General features: G+C 46.1%; 1 protein-coding gene across 1 annotated transcript in view; it reads left to right on the forward strand.

Moving 5' to 3' along the window:
• LOC119177917 (glucose dehydrogenase [FAD, quinone]) overlaps positions 1 to 23,776 on the forward strand; it is a 135,201-nt gene that overhangs the window by 47,661 nt on the left and 63,764 nt on the right. The window contains exons 4-6 of the mRNA XM_075886857.1: positions 10,580 to 10,711; positions 12,610 to 12,734; positions 13,471 to 13,638. Of these exons, the coding sequence (XP_075742972.1) occupies positions 10,580 to 10,711; positions 12,610 to 12,734; positions 13,471 to 13,638 (425 nt within the window). The remainder of the gene's footprint in view (positions 1 to 10,579; positions 10,712 to 12,609; positions 12,735 to 13,470; positions 13,639 to 23,776) is intronic.

The following is a 23,776-nucleotide window of genomic DNA, read 5'->3' on the forward strand; positions in this document are numbered from 1 at the left end:
TCTTTAAATGATTTACAAATGAAGTGGTGAGCAGGGTTCGTCGTGTATGTGTAGGGTAGTGAAGGAAAAGAGAGAATCACTCCCTCGTCTTGCAATGCGAGATAGTGAAGGGACCAATAAAAGCTCATAAACCGACATGTGATTTAAGAGCCCTATTATCCGAGTATTTCATGCGTGTATTTCATGGTGCTAGGAACGATCAAATGAAACACAGCCTCACCACGAGTGGAAGAGTGATCAACCCTCTTAAATATAACAGAGAATGCGTACTGTAATACCAGTGCGTTGTTAGGTGCTGAGAAGAGATTGGAAAACGAAAGCGACGGCCACTGACTTTCATGTTCCTTGAAGTCAAAAATTTGAAAAAATGAGGATAATTATTTCTTTTGCAACATACGTTGGTTCACGTGGTCAAGAATACCCATGAGTAGCCACTGTTGCATGCGCAGCCGCTGTTGCATCAGCGTTGCAGAAAAAGTGAGACGCTCGCACTTGCACGAGGCCGGTGCCGCTGCCACAGGCACGCGTGCGCTGGCATTCGATTCAGCCGACTGAGGAGGTTGTTCTGGGTGCAGTGCTCCTTTTGGCCTAGGACAAATCCTCCCTTCAGCATAACCAGTGACGTGTCGTTTTTCGTGCAATAGATCGTACTGTTCCATAGAGGTGAATGCAAACTCCACTTGGGTGACAATATACTGAATAGGGCGTATGCTTTCTTTGTTGTCACCACCAATTCTTGTCTTGTCTCCTAAATCCGCTGTCCCACAGAGATGTGCGCATTAAGGCGGTTGGGTGAATAGACACCAATTGACGTTGGAGGTACCGCTGCTCTCCGATTGGCTGCTTCGCGGCCTGCGCATGCTATCGCCGGTGCGCCCAGTTTTCCTTGTCGGGACCAATGCACACAAACCGGCGCAGCCTTCGTCTCGTCACTGGATAGCCCGGCGTGACAAGGCTACTTACTGCAACATGCATCAGATAAAAAACAGCGCCAACCCAGTTTCACCGGAGGCTTGCCTCACCACTGGTTGTTATGAAATCTAAGCTGTCAAGCTTAGTTTTATGAATGCTTCTATATTCGTTCGAGTACAGCACCGGCATGCTCGCTCCGCTGTTGCTATCGCGCTAATAAGCAGTTATGTTTTCATGTTGGCATCCCTCTTTCGTCTACCCGGCATGCCATATCTGGTGACCCCGAAAACTAACTAACCACGTTGCCTTACCTAACTCAAAAGACATTGTTCTGCACCATAAAGTACGGCAACTTCAAGAGATACTGAACAACCAGTAACTGCAGCAATCTCACAAAGCCCCCGCGAATGAGGCTGTGCCTACTGCCTCCACCCAGAACGTCAGATCACCTTTGGAAGCCATCTTGCAGAATGCTGCCTGGCGTGTTGCCCTCAAGCTTCCGTCATTGTGGTGAACTCGCTCGAGGCTCGGTTTGCCAAGTCGAGGCCCGGTTCTCCTTGGTGCACATCACTCAAGACTTAACCCGCTACGATTACGTCGTCACCCACCTAGACAAACGTTATGGTAACGAGGTTCGAAATATCCCTCTCAACCCACCAACGGCCAACCTGTACAAACACCTTAAGAGTGCACTTATGTGCGACTAGGCACTCTCGTAATAACAGAAAATACGCAAATCTATCACCGCAATCTTTTCCTTCGCTCACTTTGCATTCACCCGGCATCGTACCAGTCTGCTCGCCATGATCATGTGTACAATGTCAGCGTACCTCGTCACAGCACCTTAGCAGGTTCACAATCATTCCTCTCTAAGACGTCAATAGATTAAAATAACTCACCTGCATCATTAGTAAGCATCCCCGACCCCACTTGATTTAGGAATCCACTAATAAACTCAGAATCGTGAACTGTACTAATCGGCGTAAGTGTTTTTGACTGCTCAGTGTATTCTTTGTGGTTCTAGTTCAGTTGTCTTTTAATAAAGTGTACTTGCATGCAAAACTTCATCTTTATATTTATCTTCATGATAAATTTGTTTACATAACAGGACTGGTGTTTACCATACTGGTGTTTACCATACTGGGTTGGTACCAATATGGTACCATACTGGGTTACCATACTGGGACTGGTGTTTACATAACAGGACAGGACTGGTGCATAACAGGACTGGTGTTTACATGACAGGACTGGTGCCTGGTCTGGATACGCCGTCGTGACCCGACAAAATGCACGCCAGTGTGTACGCGCCCCGCGTCACTTCGAAATCTAACGCGCCTTAACATTGATATGTAGTCATGTTCTCAGATGACACGCATCTTATGATTATCATGTTTACACCCGTCACATACCTTCGTCATTGTCACAGGTCCCGTTAATTAGGGAGGCGATCACCGGGATAATTCTAATGGCCTAAGTATCGGTCCCCTGAAACGCACCACGAAAGCGTGGACAATTTAGAAGTGGTCCTATTTGGCGCGCCAGCGGACGACGGCTGTGGCCCAAAGAACAAGTCAGAGCCAAGAGTGGATAAACAAAACAAAATTATATTCTCAATTATGCAGATCGAAACGATACACAAGTATGCACACTCGACAATAGTTGAATACAATATGTCACAAATCAAACAATGTACTACACAGCACAATCAGCCACACTCTAAACAACGGGCACAGACAACAATACGCACTACAATGCGGTCGCATGCATAGAACAACCAAGACACTTAAAGACTAAAGAGTTAGGAAACTTATTCAGTCCAAGGTCCTTGGAACAGAAGTCTGAATGATACTCTTCCGAGAATCATTCACTCAAAGTCCAGCTTTGTTGTCGTTCCGCTGCCCCCGAAGTTTCTCTTCCGGGAAACCTCGCGTCTTCAATTGGCCACTCTCTAAGTTTCAAAGTTCTTCGCCGGAAACACGTCGGCTTCACACACGCAGCTGTTGCCATGCGTCTTCGCTCGATAGTGGTAGACACACACTCTTGCTTGTAGCTCGAGCCTTCACACCTCAGGTGGGAATCTTCTTCTTCTCCTCCTTTGTCACGGAAGACAAAAGGCTTCGCCCACAAGGCGGAACACCCTGCGCACTCTGGCACATACTTTCTTCTTCTCCTGCTTTGTCACTAAGGACAAAAGCTTCACCGACAGACGCGGCGGGATACCCTACGCACTCTGGCGTTACCTTCCTTCTTCTGCTGATCTCCCATCTCCGCTGCTCGGTTAAATACCTTCCGCGCGAGATTCCAAAAAGTTCTCATCATTTCGTCGGCGCGATACGCCGCGAAGGCTGGGGAGAGGGCGAGACGGTTCGAAGGCCGTCCGCGACGGATGACGCAACCCGGCATCACCCCGCCCCTTTCAATCTAGAACATCCAGGGCTTCCTCGGACACCGATGAGAGGAGGTTCGTCGGTGAACCCACGCTTCCGAGGGGAGAAGGACGCGCGCCCGGGGAGTCATTGGATGCTTGTTTTCTTTTTTTATCGTTGACCTCTCGGCGCTTCGTCGCGAGAATTTGGAGGCGCGCCCGTTTTTGAGCGCTCGTTTTGTGACAGTCATCCATTGACGTCACGTAATACCAAATGGGGCATATGTAAAGCTTGCGAAACGGCCATGAGGGCATCATGAGCGTAGCTTGTAGTCATGTAGTTACGTGACACGCATGTGATATTTATTATGTCTGCACCAGTCACATTCCTTCGTCATCCATTCACGTACCGTAATTGCAAAATTGGTATATAAGGCACTAGCGAAACGTCTGCGAGCGCATCATGAGCTCGGCATGTAGTCTTGTTGTTACATGAAACGCATGTCATGATTGTCATGTTAGGGTCTGTCACTTGTGTTCGCCATGCAATCATGCCCTACTTTAGCAGTTTTGCAGTATGTCATGGGAACGAAACTACCGCAAGAGGTGCAGGACCGTGAAATGCAAATTATGGCATTCATGACATCCATGTTATAATTTTTCTTTTATGACTAGTCAAATATGTTGGTATTCATACAGTCATATTATGTGTTAGCAAGTTTAGATTTGATACCATTATTGAAACAGCCAGAAGAGTTAAAAGTCTTAGGGGGCAAGATAGATAGATAGATAGAAAGATAGATAGATAGATAAATATAGTGATAGATAGATAAATATATACATAGATAGATACATAGATATTCATATATATATATATATATATATATATATATATATATATATATATATATATATATGTATATATATAGATAGATAGATAGATAGATAGATAAATAGATAGATAGATAGATAGATAGATAGATAGATAGATAGATGTGCGCACATTCGCCGAAGTTCACTGAAAGATGCTTCGCATTTAAAAGTTACGTTGCCATTTTGGGATCCCTGCTTCGCCGACCCGGCATCCCACGCTTTCATTTTACTGGATCGTGGACGTACACGCTATTCGTGCGCTTGCCGGATCCTGCTTGCTGCTCATGGACGACGAGGAGCGCCGAGTTCGGAAGGCCGCGCAGCTCCTGCTCATCGGCACGATTGATAGGCGCGGACGACAGGATGCACGAATGAATACGAGGACGGATGCATGGATGCAGGATGCACGGATGAACGTACGCATGGACGAAACCATAGGCTCTTCGCCTCATTCATTATCATTCACTCTGTGAATATGCTGTAATTCATTATATGTAAAGCATCTCTTTGGCTCACGTGTGTAACGCCGTACGTATACGTTCATGCGAACGCGTCACAACGCGTTCCCGTCACTGCAAGGATAAGAGCGGTGCCAAGCAGGCCAGTTGCAGCTGCGCCTTGACGCCATGCTGCCCTCCAACACTTCAAGCACAGGTGCACGCTGACGCTGGACGCCACCCTCTCCTTCACTCGCAGCATGCTCGACGTCACCCTACTCTCAACTCGCTTGAAAAATACTTCTCACTCACTTCATCCGCTCCATCGTCTGCTACGCTTACCGCACGTCGAGTGTAAACACTCTTTCCGGTCGTTATTCTGTGATGAAACTTACACAAAACCCAGCCCCCCTGATGTCTTCACGTGTAAAACCAATGTTTACTCAAGTCAACGCTACATGAAGCTTCGCTTCAAACCCTTCTTTCAGCACCCGTGTCAGCACCTGTTTCATCCGGGTTAACGCTGTTTTCACAGCTGCTGCTTCGCATTCCCTCATGTTTTATTTCATAAAGATAGTCCATAATTTTTGTTTAGAGCTTAGCAGAGCGTCCACAGGGGCCACAGGTCGTGCGCTAGGGGGTATTAACTGTCGCTATAATTTGATGGTCATCGAAGCCAGTCGTGGAGCGGCAGCACTGGCGGAGAGAGTCACGGAAGCATGGCAGCCGGTAACTAGCTGAAGGGCGTGTTCATCGGGTCACCACTGTAGCGTCCGATCGTTGCGTCCTGTAAAGTAAAAAGTTGGGCGAGTTGGTGCTGGTTCATGATGATAAGGGGCGCGAAAAAAACGGCACACAACAGAGAAGAAGTACACGGGACGACGCGCTACTAGCAACTGGAATATTTTATTCAGGAAACACCATTTATACCGCAGTGACATCAAATTTAACCCAACGAATCGACCAAAAACTAAAAATACATGCTCAGCATGCCTATAAGTAACTTTGCAGATAGGCTATCTCCCCTTCCTGCAGACTGATAGAGGGGTGGCTGATGCAATCAGGCCCCTCCCTCTTGATAAAGAGGGCTTCTATAATCTCCCTCTCCGCTGAGCCCCTGTGCCTGTAGATTACAGTTGTCTGCTCAAATACCGGCTTACAGTTACCCTGATCGCATCCTCTGCAATGCATCGCCAGATGCGTGAACGGCCTTCCTATTAAAGAGCTGCTGTGCTCTCGCAACCGCACGTTGAGGCATCTACCAGTTTGCCCTATGTATGCCTTGCCGCACGACAGTGGTATTCTATATACAACACCACGTGCGCAAGGAACGAACTGCCTTACGTGCTTAATGGCACATCCTCTTTTTTCACACTGCTTTGGCCTACCTGTCTTCTTACCAACCGCTGAGCAGATGCGGCCCACCTTGTTTTCTGCGGAGAACACGAGATCCACCCCATACCTCGAAGCCACTCTCTTAAGGCCGTGCGAAAGCCAGTGGATATACGGGATTTTTGACACTCTTTTTCTTCCCTGCGGGACATTCTTGTCTAGGCCTGTCCCAGGCCGCTGCTTAATGGACTTTTTTATTTTTTCGCAAGCAGCAGCTAAGACACTATCAGGGAACGCCGCGTCTCTTAGTCTTTCCACCTGCGCGAAAAAACTTGTCTCCATAAGATGTGGGCATGATCTGTCCAACGCCGTTTTTAGGCACGTCATGGCAATGCCATTTTTTACTAGGCGAGAGTGCCCAGAGCTGTAATCAAGAAGCGGCTTCGCGGTCCTAGGAAAAAACATCCAACACACGTGTTTTTGTTGGAATGACAGCTGCAAATCCAGAAAACGCAGCTTTCCATTCTTCGGCACTTCGCGCGTGAATGTACCAACTCGCCCAACTTTTTACTTTACTGAGTATAATTTCTTGTACAAAGGGCTCTTTTGAGTGTTCTAACGCAGTCTTGTTCAACCCCTCGGTGATGACGGCCCTCATCGGAATCTACAAATGCAAGGCAAGAACAGCTTCTTGGTATGCAAGAGAATCCTTGTGCCCCCCTGAATTGCAACAGATGTGTGGATGGATGCAACCTTCGGAAGGCCATTGCCGGCGTATGTGCAGGATTCTCAGCGCTGAGTGGCAGCATCAGGTGCGTTTCTTCAGGGATTGCCTTGTAGTCTCGTGTGAACGGCAAGGTGGAATGCGCGCTTTCGGGAGTTGGACAAAAATCGCTGACCAAGTCACGGAGCTCCTCTGGAACAGCGTTCGTCCCACACTGCCGAGAAGAAAGAAAAAGCGCCTCCCTGAACGGCCGGTAGTCGTCATGGATGACGTCTACATTCCTGAGGAACACAAGAGAGTGCTTCAGCTGGGCCCAAAGTTTTGTTTTGAGCCACACCTACGGGCCATCGATAAGGTCGCCTTGGCAAGGTCGGTGTCCAACAAGGTCAAGGAAGAAGACAAATCTAGGTGTATCACAGAGTGCGTGGAACTTCTACCGCGGTCAGAAGGTAGGAAAAAACGGGTTGTTAGTCTCGATCCCGCTATTGATTTTTTTACCACTAATGGCCTGCGTGTTCTTCTGTCGGACAAAGAAGGATCCTTTGTAGTTATGCCTGAAGGTATGTTCAGTGAAAAAGCAGGTGCGGCGGTGTGTAAAAACTTTCGCGAAGTGTCGGAGAAGCCGCAGGAGGTAGTAAAAAAAGTGCGCGAGTTCCTACTTCGGTTAAACTTGGAAAAAGTGTGCAGTGAAGTGAAAAAGATGAAAGGCTCAACTATGGAGACATTCTTTTCAGTGAAAACACACAAACCAGACGTTCCTTTCCGTGCGATCGTGTCGGAGAGAGGCACTTGGTGTCTTGCGGTGTCTACCTATCTTCAGTCGCAGTTGAGCTCACTGAAAGTGGAGGACCCGTTCATCATTCCGAACTCGTCTACGGTAGTGGACTTCCTTAAAGGAAATGTCCATGAGAACACTTCGGGATTTAGCATCGACATAGAAGACTTATATTATTCACTGCCTCATGATGAACTGATGACTAGTGTGAAAGAGTGCATTGGCAACAATGATGAAATGAAGTTTGTGACCAAGTGCGGCATCTCTGTTCAAAGTTTTTTAGAATTATTGTTCTTTTACATAAAACACACGTACGTCGGCTGGAAGGGTAAGAACTTTGTGCAGAGATCAGGGATCTGTATTGGATCCAAAGGGGCTCCACTACTGAGCAACATTTTTTTAGCCAGAGTTGACAACGATCTTGTAACTGGCCTTGATGGTTTGGTCCAAAAAGTGTACAGATATGTGGACGACTATTTGCTGTTGATTAATTCAGACAACTTTGATAGCAGAGTTGATGAAGTGCTCAGTGTGTTTGGTAATAAGGGGCGGGGCTTGACATTCACGCGCGAAGTGCCGAAGAATGGAAAGCTGCGTTTTCTGGATTTGCAGCTGTCATTCCAACAAAAACACGTGTGTTGGATGTTTTCCCCTAGGACCGCGAAGCCGCTTCTTGATTACAGCTCTGGGCACTCTCGCCTAGTAAAAAATGGCATTGCCATGACGTGCCTAAAAACGGCGTTGGACAGATCATGCCCACATCTTATGGAGACAAGTTTTTTCGCGCAGGTGGAAAGACTAAGAGACGCGGCGTTCCCTGATAGTGTCTTAGCTGCTGCTTGCGAAAAAATAAAAAAGTCCATTAAGCAGTGGCCTGGGACAGGCCTAGACAAGAATGTCCCGCAGGGAAGAAAAAGAGTGTCAAAAATCCCGTATATCCACTGGCTTTCGCACGGCCTTAAGAGAGTGGCTTCGAGGTATGGGGTGGATCTCGTGTTCTCCGCAGAAAACAAGGTGGGCCGCATCTGCTCAGCGGTTGGTAAGAAGACAGGTAGGCCAAAGCAGTGTGAAAAAAGAGGATGTGCCATTAAGCACGTAAGGCAGTTCGTTCCTTGCGCACGTGGTGTTGTATATAGAATACCACTGTCGTGCGGCAAGGCATACATAGGGCAAACTGGTAGATGCCTCAACGTGCGGTTGCGAGAGCACAGCAGCTCTTTAATAGGAAGGCCGTTCACGCATCTGGCGATGCATTGCAGAGGATGCGATCAGGGTAACTGTAAGCCGGTATTTGAGCAGACAACTGTAATCTACAGGCACAGGGGCTCAGCGGAGAGGGAGATTATAGAAGCCCTCTTTATCCAGAGGGAGGGGCCTGATTGCATCAGCCACCCCTCTATCAGTCTGCAGGAAGGGGAGATAGCCTATCTGCAACGTTACTTATAGGCATGCTGAGCATGTATTTTTAGTTTTTGGTAGATTCGTTGGGTTAAATTTGATGTCACTGCGGTATAAATGGTGTTTCCTGAATAAAATATTCCAGTTGCTAGTAGCGCGTCGTCCCGTGTACTTCTTCTCTGTTGTGTGTCGTTTTTTTCGCGCCCCTTATCATCATGTTGCGTCCTGTGTCACGTCGAGGTCACCGCTGAAGCTGCGGGCACAGGGAACCTTTTGTCTTTTCTGCGACGCCAATTCACCTGCCGCTACAAGTTGTTAAGAGGCACTTAGAAAGCGCACGTGGTTAGGTTTTTACCGCAAAGTTGGCCAGGGAGTGATTATGTTGAGAAGAGTACTTTGATAATGAAATGCTCGTGAATAAACAATGCAGCATTCCCACTTCGTTGAATAATATGGCTGTTGCTTACAGCGACGTATCTTGGTTATGGAAGCTATGAGTCATTTACATATGTGCATTCAGTAAATCTTTAGTAATATAGATAATGTTAGGGGAATGGTACAAGAGCATTGCGTATGAAAAGCTATTTTGTTATCTCATACCACAAAAGCAAATCGAGTCTTGACAGCAGTTGTGGTTAGTTATAGGAACGCTCTCGCAACGTCCATGGAGCTATGCAAGCCTTTGAAGTTTAGTATCTAGGTTGCCACTGGTAGACCAGCACACTTGCAGTCCAATGACTAACTTGCATAACCATGAATAAACGTTAGCAAAGTAGTTGAAGTCGAAACTGTGACACAACATATCGTGCAGCCTGCGCAAAGTTGGCATCAAAATAAATATAAAATTCACTGACACTTAACATACACTCATATGAAGGGTCATTATTTCAAGAAATAAAAAGCTAATCTGACGCTTTCCAGCCTTGGGTCAAGCTCTGTACTCTCACAGACAGTTCCACAGAGCACTTGAAAGCGCTAGCAGCCGAGTTAGTAGCTTGACTTGCGGACGCGTGAAGCCGTCCTACTTCCCGCTGTAGTGTCTGTCGCTTAACCAAAGCAATGCCTTCTGCGGCATTACCTCTTTTACATCATCGCCTTGCTGCGTGGCACCTGACGGAGCAGTTTTGTAGTCCATTACACCGCCCTCAATAGAGCAGGCGTAGAAGATCCATGTTTAGGGCTGACGACAAGTCGTAACATGCTAAAAAGACGCGAAAGACTACGCTCGTAACTGCATTGTTACTGAATTATATCGTCATGGGGAACCTACCGTTGTGTATCCTACAAAACAGCACACAAAGCCTGCTTTTTACCGACTACCTAACATGTCACTGTCGGTTCACTTTAGGTTCGTCAAGCAATACTTCATTTCACTGTTCAAACCAACGATGCTGATCCCTCTGACCAGCTGATACGATGAGAAAAACGTGGGAGTGATATGAAGCACGTTAGTAAAGCGTTGTATATGTGACTAAGCAAGAGTATAGTGTAACGGCTGAGATGCATTGGCGCTGATCAAGTGGCCACGGGTTCGATTCACAGGTAATATGCGTAAAAAAGTGTACTCTAGAGTTTTTGCATCTTAAATTGGTGCGCTTTTTACCTACGTTATTTAAGTGAAGTGACTGACGTCAGTGAGCTCTTGCTAGACCCCGCCATAACACGCTTTCATATATGAATTTACCTGAATTTACTTTTAAGTGTTCCTTACTTAACTACCATACGCAATGGAAGCAATTACTTAAGACAAGTTTTTTTTACAGGTTACCATGGAGACAGTGGAGAAGTGCCTGTTACTTTTCCCAGTTCACACACAAAGGCCAGTGACCTGTTTTTGGAGGCTGGTCGGGAACTTGGTTACAGCAACAACGACTATAATGGGCCAAACCAGACAAGTAAGGCACTCAGAAATCAAAGCACGTACTTTAGTAAGCATGCTTACAGGCGTTAATCAGGAACAAAATAAAGTTTCTACCGTAACGCGCTAATGCTAACACAACTAGAGTGTACTAGAACAATAGGGTGTTCGGAACAAAGTTTAAAATGTGATGTCTGAACAGTGTCAATCACTTCGGAGGCTGCGGCCGGTCGCCTGAATCGTGTGATCGTCGTTTGAAGTGTTGCGCAAGGTTTCGCCAAGGTGATGCAGAAGTAGAATAAATTGATAATTACAATAAGGGCTCAAATGACAGAATAAGATGTCAAGTTTTTATTTTGGTAGTGTAGCTTCGTATAGACTAATAATTTTTAAATACTTGAGAAAATAGCTTCAGTTGGTATGCATTTCGACAAAATAGAACTTCAGGTGTATAGCAAAAGAGAACAAATTTGACTGTGAGTGTAATAAGTGGCAGCGCCACCACAGCGTACTCAACAAAAACATTAAATTCCGCTCCAAGATCTGTGCGAATACAAGGAATCTCAGAGGTCATACATTACGTTTTTGATCAACGCTCTGCGGCGGTGCTGAAAATAGGGAATCGTATCATTCCACACTGTGCAGGCTGCGTTGCATCAGCGTCTAACGAAGATGGCGATTTTTCTCCATCCTAATACGGAAGCGGTAAAGAAAGTTTACTAGAGCACCCGTCTGAGTTTGTCGCAATACTCTACTTCGGAGTTAGTATCGGGTTGTACGTGATTTAGTATGCTTTGTCGCTAATCTAATTTCGTTTTCTTCCCTTCATTTTTTAAATAATTTACCTATCCATTAATTGAGGGTTAACTTGACTGAACAACAAGCTATCGCAATTGGCAGACGAATTTACATCCACCGACATGTTGAAAGTTCGACTGCGCAATAGTCTGCGGCAATTTGCACAAAACGTTAGTCATCCCCACATATATTGCAATCAGGCAGCAGAGCGTTCTGTCGCTATGCGCAAAGCAATTTCGGCTCTTGAGTCATGCCTACAAAGCAACAGGGTAGCACAATTCTGGAAAAAAAAATTCGTAGGCCCCACCGAAACAAACAAGAGATTAGCGGTTATTATGGAGGTCGATATTGCTCATATCCGGGGACACTCATACGTATGATGAGGACATGAACGCATTTCAACACACACAACACGAGCACTTCAGTGTCGTGAGAGTCTCTTTTGCGTGCCTCCGAGCCAGAAGACTAATGCCGGCTCATCCAGCACGCGGTAGAGCCTGCAGTATCCCAGGGGATCCCTGCCGACCTCCTCTCAAATAGCGCAAACAGTCCCTTCCCTGGTCCCTTCCATTTTATTCTTCTTCCAGGGATGAATACAGATATCACCACCACAGCACATTCGCTACTGGCGGGTGAAAGACGTCATTAGCCTGCCAGCGCGCACGGGCGACACTACCAGTGCGCACTTTTTGATTCTCTCTAAATGTCAGAGCAACAATCATAAGCAGCGCTTTTTTCCTTGCGGAAGTGCTATGTCTAAGCTTCACGCTATTTTGTACCCTGCGGCCACATGTGCTGTCTAACGCGGGCTGCTTTGCGTATACCTGCTTTAGAGTAGAACGAAACACTGCTCTATTGTAGAAATACATTCAGGGAGAGCGACTACATAACTCAGTGCCTTCAAGTGCTGTGCGGCGCACAGGCGTGGCGGCAAAGCGGGTCTTCTAAATTATAAAAACAGCACAGATGGAATTCAGTGTTAATGATGCATTCGCAGTAACCAAATCATAATGCATAGCACTTCACGCAATGCGGTGGTGTCAACTTTCTGAAAGCTAGCCTTTGCAACTGATATTCTTTATTATGAATAAACAAGAGAAATGCAAACTTATCTGTATGCACTTTTATTTCTTTTAGGTTTTTCCCGCGTACAAAATAACGTAAAGAATGGAGAGCGCTGGAGCTCAAGTAAAGCCTTCATCACCAATGACGTTCGCAGAAGGCGCAACTTGGACGTCGCACTTCACGCGCACGTGAAGAAGGTGCGAAAATTATTTCAGTCAGTCTGTTTTTATATATATATATATATATATATATATATTATTTCCTTTAAATATCGCATTTATATTCATAAGCATGAAGCTGTAAAAATGACTGCCCGCATCTTCTCACGGGCGGAACTCGAGTAAATGCGTTGTATAGTGTTAGAGGTATCACGTAGATGTTTCGTAACTGGGCATGTTCTGGGAATCATTATTTGCAATTTTGTCTTCATTATTTTTATTTATTGAGTGATGGAGAAGTGTTGCCTTCAACGAGCTGTGGGACGCTGATGTTGGGTGCACTACTCGTTGAAGGTACTGTTGCTGGCGTCGCATACCCTCGAGTCAAGCAAAGTGCGAGTCAAGCAAAGTGCAAGTCAAGTGACAGCCAATTAAAGATGCCCTTGGCTGAATTCCGAAAACTAGCCATGCGCACAGTCAGCCGCTCTTATACACATCGCCCGCGTTCGGGGAAAAAAGTCGACCGAGAGGTCCACATCTCTACTGCGCATGCTCGGCTTGCTAAGCGCCTGGTGGCTCATGTAGCGACAGTTTTGCGGGTGTCTTCCTGGGTTGGCATGAGACGCGAGTGTGAGCACTGGTGATGTCGAGGACAGCGACGACAAAGCGCAACATCGTGCGACTAAGAAATGTACCGCAATTAAAAGGTTTTTTCTGCATGTTCTCAGTTGAAAAGGCGAAAGCAAGCGTCAAAAGTAGGACATTTTTTTTTCAGGTTATCTTCGAGGGAATGACAGCTGCAGGCGTGGAGTACAGGCGATACTTCAAAACAAATACTGTTCGAGCAAGAAAAGAAGTTATACTTTGCGCTGGAGCGATTGCTTCCGCACAGCTACTAATGCTATCCGGTATCGGACCTCGGAAACATCTGCAGTCCTTGGGGGTAAGAAATGTCTTTGGTTACTCATATGCTAGTGTTCGTTATTGATGCTTCTCATGTGGCTGAAATAATTGCGTTTGAAGAAAATCAGAAGCTCTAGTACCTTCCGACACATCATTCCACCTTCGTCCACTGAATAAGCCTGTATCTTTGAAAAACACTCCCATTCAGACTTTCTCCACATATGCCAACGCTGTACCTTCGTTTCTGTCTAAACGCTATTAAGCGAACAACATCAAAAACACGCTTTTTAAAGAATAATTAGGTCCCGTCTCTGCCCTTTTGAGCTCAATTTACCTAATATGCACCAAAAAATGTTTTCATCACCAATCGGTCCACGACCACAGCTACTTTTACTCTAGCATGGTTCGTAAACTCAGTACTTCTTGATAATGAAATCGCCTTCAGGGTTTTTCTAGATATCAAAAAAGCATTTGATACGTTTTTCCATTTCATACTCCTAAAGAAATCGAAATTTTATTATAGTTTCACTGACAAGACACTTCAGTTTTTTTCTAGTTATCTGGCAGGTAGAAAACAATTTGTTGATTTTGATCGCATTACTTCAGACTTTAGAAAAACAACATGAGAAATACCCCAAGGAACCATGCCAGGCCTTAAATAATTTAAGTTATATATAAATGACTTACTGCCTGTTCTTTCATGCAAAACCGTATTTTATGCTGATGACGCCACATTACTTTTTCGAAGTAACTCTCTTCATTCGCTAAAAGAACAAGTCACGGCCGAGTTATCACAGATTTACACATGGTTCGCCCGGAGCTAGTTTGCGTTAAATATAGAAAAAACTATGTACGTTATATTTCATTCCAAGAGAAACATTCTAGATTTTAATCATCTGCTCTTGAAAATTAGCAACTCACCCATTGAACGCGTTTCCACGTTTAAATATTGGAAGTTCGAATAGACGAAAACATTAATTGGAAAGATGAAGTTAATTACATATCCAAGAAGCTCGCTTTCGCCTGCTTCATGCTTATTGAAGCCAGATGTTGCTTTCTTTATAAATTGCTTCGATCATCACACTTCTCTGTATTTCACTCTCAAATCAGTTATCGTAGCGAGATATGGGGCTTTACTTATCCAACGTACACCGTAACGATCGTAAAGTTACAAATACGCGCCCTACAAGTCAATGCGTTTTCTTCTACCACAAGCTGTAATCTGTTTTCTTCAACTCGGATACTGCCTTTCACGTCTCAGCGAAATTATGAAACTATGGTATTAATGAATTCAATCATTAACACCAACTTTCCAATAAATGTGAGTACGTTTTCTGTACCTACCCGCAGCACAAGGCATGCAGGCATTGGCAACTTTAGCCTTCCCAATTGCAGGAATGTACATCGCGAATGGTCAAATCATTTACCTGGTGCTCAAATCTAGAACACTATTTCAATTGAAGTTAAACTTGCCCGAAAATGTATTTTGACTTGCAAAATACACTTTGTGAATCAGTCGTGTTCTTGACCACAGTGAAGACCACGTCCATAACTTGTATGTCTCACTTGGTACATATCTTTCTGTTTCTTGTTTTTCTTCTCCCTTTTTCTAATTCAAGGTCGACTGTTATTTATTCTGCAACGCAGCTTTATGCGAAAATTCTGCCCATTCTTTCAAGGTGCCCTATCTTTTGTACTTTTCACACAATATAGGCCATTAGTTCTTTATTATTTTTGTACTTAAGACTTGGCAGCAATTTTGTATTTATTGTCCCGTGTGTTTCATTATATATATATATATATATATATATATATATATATATGTATGTATATATATACTTTCTTATATATATATATATATATATATATATAAATATATAGTTTCATATATATATATATATAGATATATATATTGTGAGCATTATTCATGCGCATCATTTTATCATATGTACGTACTCATCATCATCAGCCTGACCTGTGTTGTGGGGCAGAGGTTCGGCAAGTAAAAGAAGTGTCTTGCAGCCAAAACGTTGCCTTACAAGTGGTGGAGAGTGCTTCCCGGTCCCTTGGTCTTCTCTATGCAGCTCTTTTTCGTTATCTTCGACTACCAACCATTCCTGGAGCTCCGGTCGGGTCGCCGTCTGCGCAGTCAGCTCACGGTCATGTCGCAAGACGAGGACAACAACACGGCTCCATCCATCGCGCCTGCACCCCTGGGCATGCATTCTTGGACTGTCACCACCCCCCAAAAAGATCCACCGATGTTCGCCGGCCTTCGCGGTGAAGACGTTGAAGACTGGTTGGATGAGTACAACCGTGTGAGTGCGCTTAACTATTGGCATGATTCTGTGAAGCTGTCCCGCGTACCGTTCTATCTGACGGGGGTCGCTAATACATGGTTTCTCAACCATCAACTGGATTTCCCGGACTAGCCTACCTTCAAGCAACAGCTCCGTCAGATATTTGCCAACCCTTCTGTCCGTGCAGACATAGCCAAACGGAAGCTTGCTGAACGTGTTCAGCACTCCGGCAAGTCTTATAACTCGTACATTGAGGATGTCCTCGCCCTATGCCGTCGCATCGACAGCTCGATGGCGGAACACGACCGCGTTCGCCACCTGCTCAAGGGCATAGGCGTCGTCGCATTTAACGCTTTAGCGGCAAAGAACCCCACCACGGTCGCGGATATTATCAGTACGTGTCAGCGACTCGATGACCTTCAACTTATACGTTTACAACCTGACACAGGAGATCTCAGCCCAACGCATGACAATGAGCTCCGGTCGTTGATACGGTCCATTATCCGTGAGGAGCTACAACTCCAGGCCACCTCGTCGTCCTCTGAGCTCCGCATAACGCCTTCTGCAGGCAGCCTCCGCAACATCGTCAGGGAGGAGCTGGCATCCATGACGTGTCAGCAAGTCCCGAGCTCGCATTCCGCTCCAAAGCCGACATACGCTCAGGTGGTTGCAGCGTCACCTTCTCAGCAATCACCGCAGTATGTGTCAACTACGCAGCCCTCGCTGAATGCCCTTGCCCCAAGGGCACCGCCTCCTTCTTTCCATGCCTGGCGCCCAACTCCACCAATTTGCTATTATTGCGGAATGCGTGGCCGCATCTCACGGTTCTGTCGTCGATGTAAACAACACGAAAGGCGGGGCTATGGTGACTTCGAGAGGGATGACTTCGCCCTTGCTCCACAGCATCGCCACCCATATCAACTGTACCAACGCCGCTCACCATCTCCAAAGAACTTCGACGCAGCCAGTACATTCCGCTTCTCACGCTGTCGTTCTCCGTCACCTATGCGCCGTTCCTTGTCACCACTTCGTCCGGCTACCACGGCGTCTGATCACCACCCGGAAAACTAAACAGTGCAGCTTCAGGAGGGAAAGCTGCATTTGGCGGACTGCATCGAACTCCTCCGGAACGCTTTTCAAAGGTACTTTCAGTGTGTGTTGGGGGTATATGGACTCAAGCCTTGGTGGACACAGGTGCATCGCTCTCAGTTTTTAGTATGGACTTGTGTTCCCGTTTGCACAAACTGAAGACACCGTATGATGGCCCTCCCCTTCGCTGTGCTAATGCGGTTTTTGTTAAGCCTTCTGGTGTTTGCACAGCACGAGTTTTTATTGAGGGCATCCTTCACCATATACAGTTCCTCAATCTGTCATCGTGTGCTTATGCGCTAATTTTAGGGTGGGACTTTCCCTCCTACTCTTCAGCCGTGATATCTTGCCGTCAGAGAATCATTCGTATATCAGATACTGCGCTTTCGTCCGATAAAGATGCTCATAGCCAGCGCTTCGTCACCGCTGATGACTTTTAGTTTACCATGCAATGAGCATATTCTGACCCTGACATCAGATAAGATCAGTACTGGTGATGTGTTCCTAGCACCGTGTGGACGCTACATCTCTGGTGGGCTTACTATAGCTCCTAGCCTGGTGCGCTTTCATGATGGCAGAGCATTACTTACGTCAGTTAACCCTACTTCTTTGCGTGTTGCACTGCCCCAGGGCACCAGTGTGGTTTGCTTCACAGACACCGAACCACTTTCTCTGGTGCCCCTTCACGCAGACGCACCATCTTTCTCTACGAGTACTGAGGACGATGCTACGACGGCTGCTTTAACAGCCACAATAAATCCTGATCTCACGTCAGCGCAAAAGCAAGAACTTTTGGGTATCTTTCAAAAACACAGTGATTCATTTGATGTAAATTCCAAGCTTTTGGGTCGCACTTCCGCCACCGTACATTGAATTGAAATGGAAGGCAATACAATTGTACACCGCCGCCCATATCGAGTGTCAACCGCAGAGCGGAAAATCATCGAGAACAACGTTGCTGATATGCTCAAACGAGATGTTATCCGGCATTCGTGCAGCTCGTGGTCATCCCCTGTAGTGCTACTCCGAAAGAAGGACGGTTCGGTGCGATTCTGCGTCGATTATCGAGCACTTAGTAAGATCACGCGAAAAGACGTGTACACAATACCACGAGTCGACAACGCACTTGACTGTCTGCAAGGCGCTGCATTTTTTTCCCGCCTGGATTTACTGTCTGGTTATTGGCAAATACCTATGCACAAAGCGGACAAAAAAAACTGCATTTGCAACACCAGACGGGCTGTATGAATTCAACGTGATGCCATTCGTTTTATGTACTGCTCCTGCCACGTTTGAACGCATGATTGACACAGTTCTACGTGGCCTAAAATGGAAAACATCTCTCTGTTATCTAGATGACATCGTCATTTTCTCCACTTCGTTTCATCAGCACCTTGATTGTTTAGACGAAATTTTGACGTGTATTTCTAGTGCTGGACTTCAACTAAACACAAAGAAATGCCATTTCGCCAACAAGAACATCAATGTGTTGGGCCACCTTTTCAGCAAAGATGGCGTTCGCCCGGATCCTGACAAGCTTGCTGCCGTGAAACGCTTCCCTCGGCCAGAAAATCAGAAACACCTACGAAGTTTCCTGGGCCTGGCGTCCTACTTCCGCCGCTTCATCAGCCATTCGCTACCATCGCGTCACCACCGCATTAGCTGCTGCCATCTGGATCAACTTTCGCTTGGAACGACGACTGCGAGCGTGCCTTTCAAGCCCTAAAGCATGCTTTAACATCAGACCCTGTTCTGTGCCATTTTGACGAGAATGCACCTACATGTCTCCCCACCGACGCGAGTGGCCATGGCATTGGTGCAGTTCTTCTACAGCGGGATGCCACTTTACGGGAAAGAGTTATTGCGTATGCTAGTCGTGCTCTTACGGCTGCTGAACAGAACTACTCTATAACTGAGCAGGAGTGCCTTGCTGTCGTTTGGGCCGTACAAAAATTTCGACCGTATCTTTACAGACGCCACTTCACAGTCATTACGAACCATCACGCCTTGTGCTGGCTATAGTCACTGAAAAACTTGTGTGGTTGCCTCGGTCGTTGGGTGCTCCGCCTACAAGAGTACAATTTTGACGTCATCTATAAGTCTGGCAAAAAACACCAAGATGCAGATGCTCTCTCTCACTGCCCCCTTCCACTGTCATCATCGAGTACGTCAGGTGATTGCTCGTCTGGTGGGCAAAACTCTGCGTCACCCCTCACATTATCACAACTTGCGGTTATCGACAGCCGGCTGCAAATCACTACACCGAGTTCGCCACACGCCAGCGTGATTATCCATATTGCAATAGCATTATTCAACGCCTAAATGGTATATCATCTACTCCTAACGCTAGATTGCGCCGACAACTACGGCAATTTAAGCTCGATAACAATGTGCTCCATCGTTACGTTTACACTACTGATGGACACCGCTGGGTTCCAGTACTTCCGCGTTCTCTACGTCACCAAGTCCTGGAAGCCTTTCACGACGACCCATGTGCAGGCCACTTGGGATTTCACAAAACACAAAGCCACATCAGGAAACGTTTCTTCTGGCCTGGCATCTCCACCTTTGTCGCCAAATACGTTGCATCTTGCCATCTGTGTCAACGGCGGAAGGGGCGGCCAACTTCGTCTCCTGCCGGCCTTCTGCAGCCCATCCCGTGTCCCGAGAATCCTTTCGCCATCGTTGGCATAGACCTACTCGGACCTCTGCCCATCACACCTGCAGGTAATCGTTGGATTGTGACTGCTGTCGATCACCTGACACGGTACGCAGAGACTGCTGCACTACGCACAAGTTCTGCTTCAGACGTCGCAGACTTCTTTCTCAACGCTATTGTTTTGCGTCACGGTGCACCTCGCGTCCTCCTGAGTGATCACGGCAAAACGTTCCTGTCCACCATAATCGAGATTCTGCTCAGAACCTGTGGTACAGTACATAAGGCGACGTCAGCCTACCACGCCCAAACTAATGGGCTGACAGAGAGATTTCATCAGACACTAACAGACATGCTATCGATGTACATCGCACCAAACCACGACAACTGGGATACGATTTCGCCTTTTGTGACGTTTGCCCATAACACCGCTGTTCAAAGAACTACTGGCTACTCGCCTTTCTACCTCGTGTACGGGCGTTCACCGACTGTCACCATCAACGTCTCTTTCCTAAATGTTCCAACTTACGCCTCGGCAACCGTATCAAAGCAGTTCATCACAAGGCTCGAGGAATGTCGGCAACGGGCTCGCCTTAATACAGAAGCCAATCAGCAAGATCGCAAGCAGCGCTACGACAGATCTCATCGCGACGTCTCCTTCAGTCCTGGGTATGAAGTGTTGCTTTGGACACCCATTCGTACTCCAGGATTGTGCGATAAATTTCAGTCACGCTTCATTGGACCCTATAAAATCAATGAACAAACGTCACCAGTGAACTACCGTGTCACGCCCAGCGACCTTTCTTCGGATCGTCGCTGCCATGGTTCGGAGATTGTCCACGTATCACGTCTGAAGCCATTCGTTCGATGTTCCGTTTTCGTCTAAGACGTGTCCGGGCTGGCCGCTCAAGCGTGGGGGGAAAATAAGTGTGAGCATTATTCATGGGCGTCAGTTTATCATATGTACATACTCATCATCATCAGCCTGACCTGTGTTGTGGGGCAGAGGCTCGACAAGTAAAAGAAGTGTCTTGCAGCCAAAACTTTGCCTTAAAATATATATATAATGTACCTTTGTAGCTACTCAATCATGGAACTTGTGTAAAGATTTATATTCAAATAACGTGCTCCTCTGCGCCAGACATGTAAAAAGTATTCATGTATTAGATTGAACCAGTAACTAGCCACACAGGCTAGTGGTCGAAATAATTTGTAACCACTTTGTATTCAGTTCATTGAATAAACACTTATTGATTGATAGAGTACCGATTCGGTCAAGCAGCCAATCTGTACTGCAACAGCTGCGGATTCATCTAAACTGTGGAACACATGGTATTTGGGTGTAGAGCGTATGCTAGTCACAGTGCGTGCTGAGTACATTGCATAACGTCAGCAACCGAATGAGCTTCGTCACATGACCGCGTATTGGGATATTTATCCTGCCTCCCACTATGAAAACGTGGTATGTAACATTTATTCGCGTATTTGTACAGCATCTGTAAGCTCAGCGAGCTCTAGCTGTACCTTGAAACTACGCAATGAGAATCTACTACTGCACGTCCTCACTCAACTGGTAAAAAATATAGCCTTTTATTTTCCTAATATTATATGCCATTAAATCAAAACACCATGATTTTATGCTCTCGTTATGTCTCTCTATTCCTACTTTCAATCTCCAATCCCCTTCCACTCGAAGAGAAGCAAATCAGCAATTGGCGTATTGTGCGTAAATTCTCTTTTTTTCAATGAAGAGTTATCTCTCTCCTTTATAAGCAGTTGTCATACTTCCGCTCCCCACTATGTGTGCGATGAACTACAACTCCAGGCCTTCAGAAAGCTCTTCACCACTCTCCCCCTGCCTAAAAAAAGTGAGCATGAGAAAAAGCAAACGTCTTTCAAATATTCGCAAGTTTCATTGCCTATAGGATTCGCCCAAAGTGTTTCAATATGGCACACATAGAGAGTATCGGAGTCGCTGAGCACATCTGCAACCTGCACTGCAGTGTGTGTGTGTGTGTTTTCTCTTGCTTCGCGATGTCTCTATCATTATTGCAGTCACAAAATGTGCGCCACCTAGCCCCTTAATAAACTTAGATGCGATGCCTCGTTGAAGGGAAGCGGCGCTGAATGCCAAGCACGTCACTTTTTGTGGCGTGCGATGTCCATGCACGTTGCCTTCCACTAAAGGCGTGCCTCACGATCATTACGTGGTTTGCCACGCAAAACCCCAAATAGTGTTATAACAATCGGCATTTCCATTCACGTCCTGCCCCGCCGCGGTGGTCTAGTGGATAAGGTACTCGTCTGCTGACCCGCAGGTCGCGGGTTCAAACCCCGGCTGCGGCGGCTGCATTTCGGTACGAGGCGGAAATGTTGTAGGCCCGTGTGCTCAGATTTGGGTGCACGTTAAAGAACCCTAGGTGGTCGAAATTTCTGGAGCTCTCCACTACGGCGTCTCCTACAATCTTATGGTGGTTTTTTGACGTTAAACACCACATATCAATGAATCCTTTCACACCTTCACTTTCCTGTGGATACTTACTGATGTTAGAATTCGCTAAGTTATCGTAATGCCGATATTTTTCACCCCTTTTTGAAAAAAGTCCCATCTTTGCCGCAAAGGCCAAGCAACGTACGCGATAGCAGCAAATCTGAAAGTCAGGCGCCGCATAGCAAGCAGACAGAAACGTGCTCCACATTTATCCCGTTCAAATGACGCACTAAACGTACTCATAGAAAATATGAACACGAATAAGCGTCTGAGTTGTTACTTCGCTGTGTCTCGAAAGCGCTCCCTTTTTGAAAACATAGACTGTGCAACGACCTTTGTGCGCCCGTTAACTACAACGAAAAAGTTATAGCGAAAGCGAAACACGCACCAAGATGTACATGCACATGCTATGAGTGTCGCTGCCCCGCCGCTACTGCGATACTCTTTGAATATTTATTTTATTTATTTATTATTCCCTGAGGGTTTTCACAGTACAGAGAGAGGGGCGTGTTACATGTAAAAAATGGTAAACACTTGATAAATATATACAAGATAGGAATTTCCATATTTGGCAGAATAATGCAGAACTACGTTATATATAAACTACGTCAACAAAGACAACGTAGCATTAGCGATAATGCAGGTAGTACATGTTCAAACACTAAGCAAAGAACAACAAACAATCCCAAAAACAAAAAAAACCAAGAGGACATGACACACAAACACACACATTATATATATATATATATATATATATATATATATATATATATATATATATGAATATTTAAATGGAGGTGTTGTACGTCGAAAAAGGTTCAGACGCAGCTTGGCAAAATGTGCTTTATCAGGCAGGTCTGGCTAATGGCGAGCGGCGTGAGCGAGCTACTACAACAGCCACCGATCATCATCGTCTTCTTCATTGCCAGCAGAGCCACCGTTATTCAGATTCATTAATTCATTACAATTACTCCCCGCGAAATAACGAGCCATCCTGGTGACCTATGGACAAGTAAACACGAGAGGGTCGTAGCAGGCCTTAAGTCTCGAGACGTGGACAATTTCCTGGCCACGACGACGTTGGTCAGAAGATGGTTCCAGTGTCTCAATGAGGTAATTCACTGGTGACGTTTTTTGTAGCACACGATATGGGCCGTGATACTTCGGAACCAACTTGGTAGAAAGGCCAGGTGTAGCAGAAGGGACATGCAGCCAGACGAGTGAACCTGGGTCGTAGGAACTAGTGTCATTTGATGCGTCATTGTGGTGCTTTTGGCGTCCTTGGTCTTGGGTTGTAAATGATCTTGCCAGTTGGCGGCATTCTTCTGCATATGTAGCGGCTTGAGAAAAAGTCGTGGACTCTGAGGAGTCAGGTTTGTACGAAAGAATGGTGTCCATAGTGCAAGAAGGTTCGCGTCCGTAAAGGAGGAAAAAAGGAGAGAACCGAGTAGTGCTTTGAATGGCGGTATTATAGGCGAACGTGATAAACGGGAGCACTCAGTCCCAATTGGAGTGGTCTGACGAGATATACATAGACAACATGTCACCAAGGGTGCGGTTGAAGCGCTCTGTCATTCCATTGGTCTGGGGATGATAGGCGCTTGTAGTGCGGTAAACGACGTGGCACTCACGTAGCAATGCT

This window comes from Rhipicephalus microplus, chromosome 1, assembly GCF_043290135.1.
Source record: "Rhipicephalus microplus isolate Deutch F79 chromosome 1, USDA_Rmic, whole genome shotgun sequence".
NCBI classification, from domain to species: Eukaryota; Metazoa; Arthropoda; class Arachnida; order Ixodida; family Ixodidae; genus Rhipicephalus; species Rhipicephalus microplus.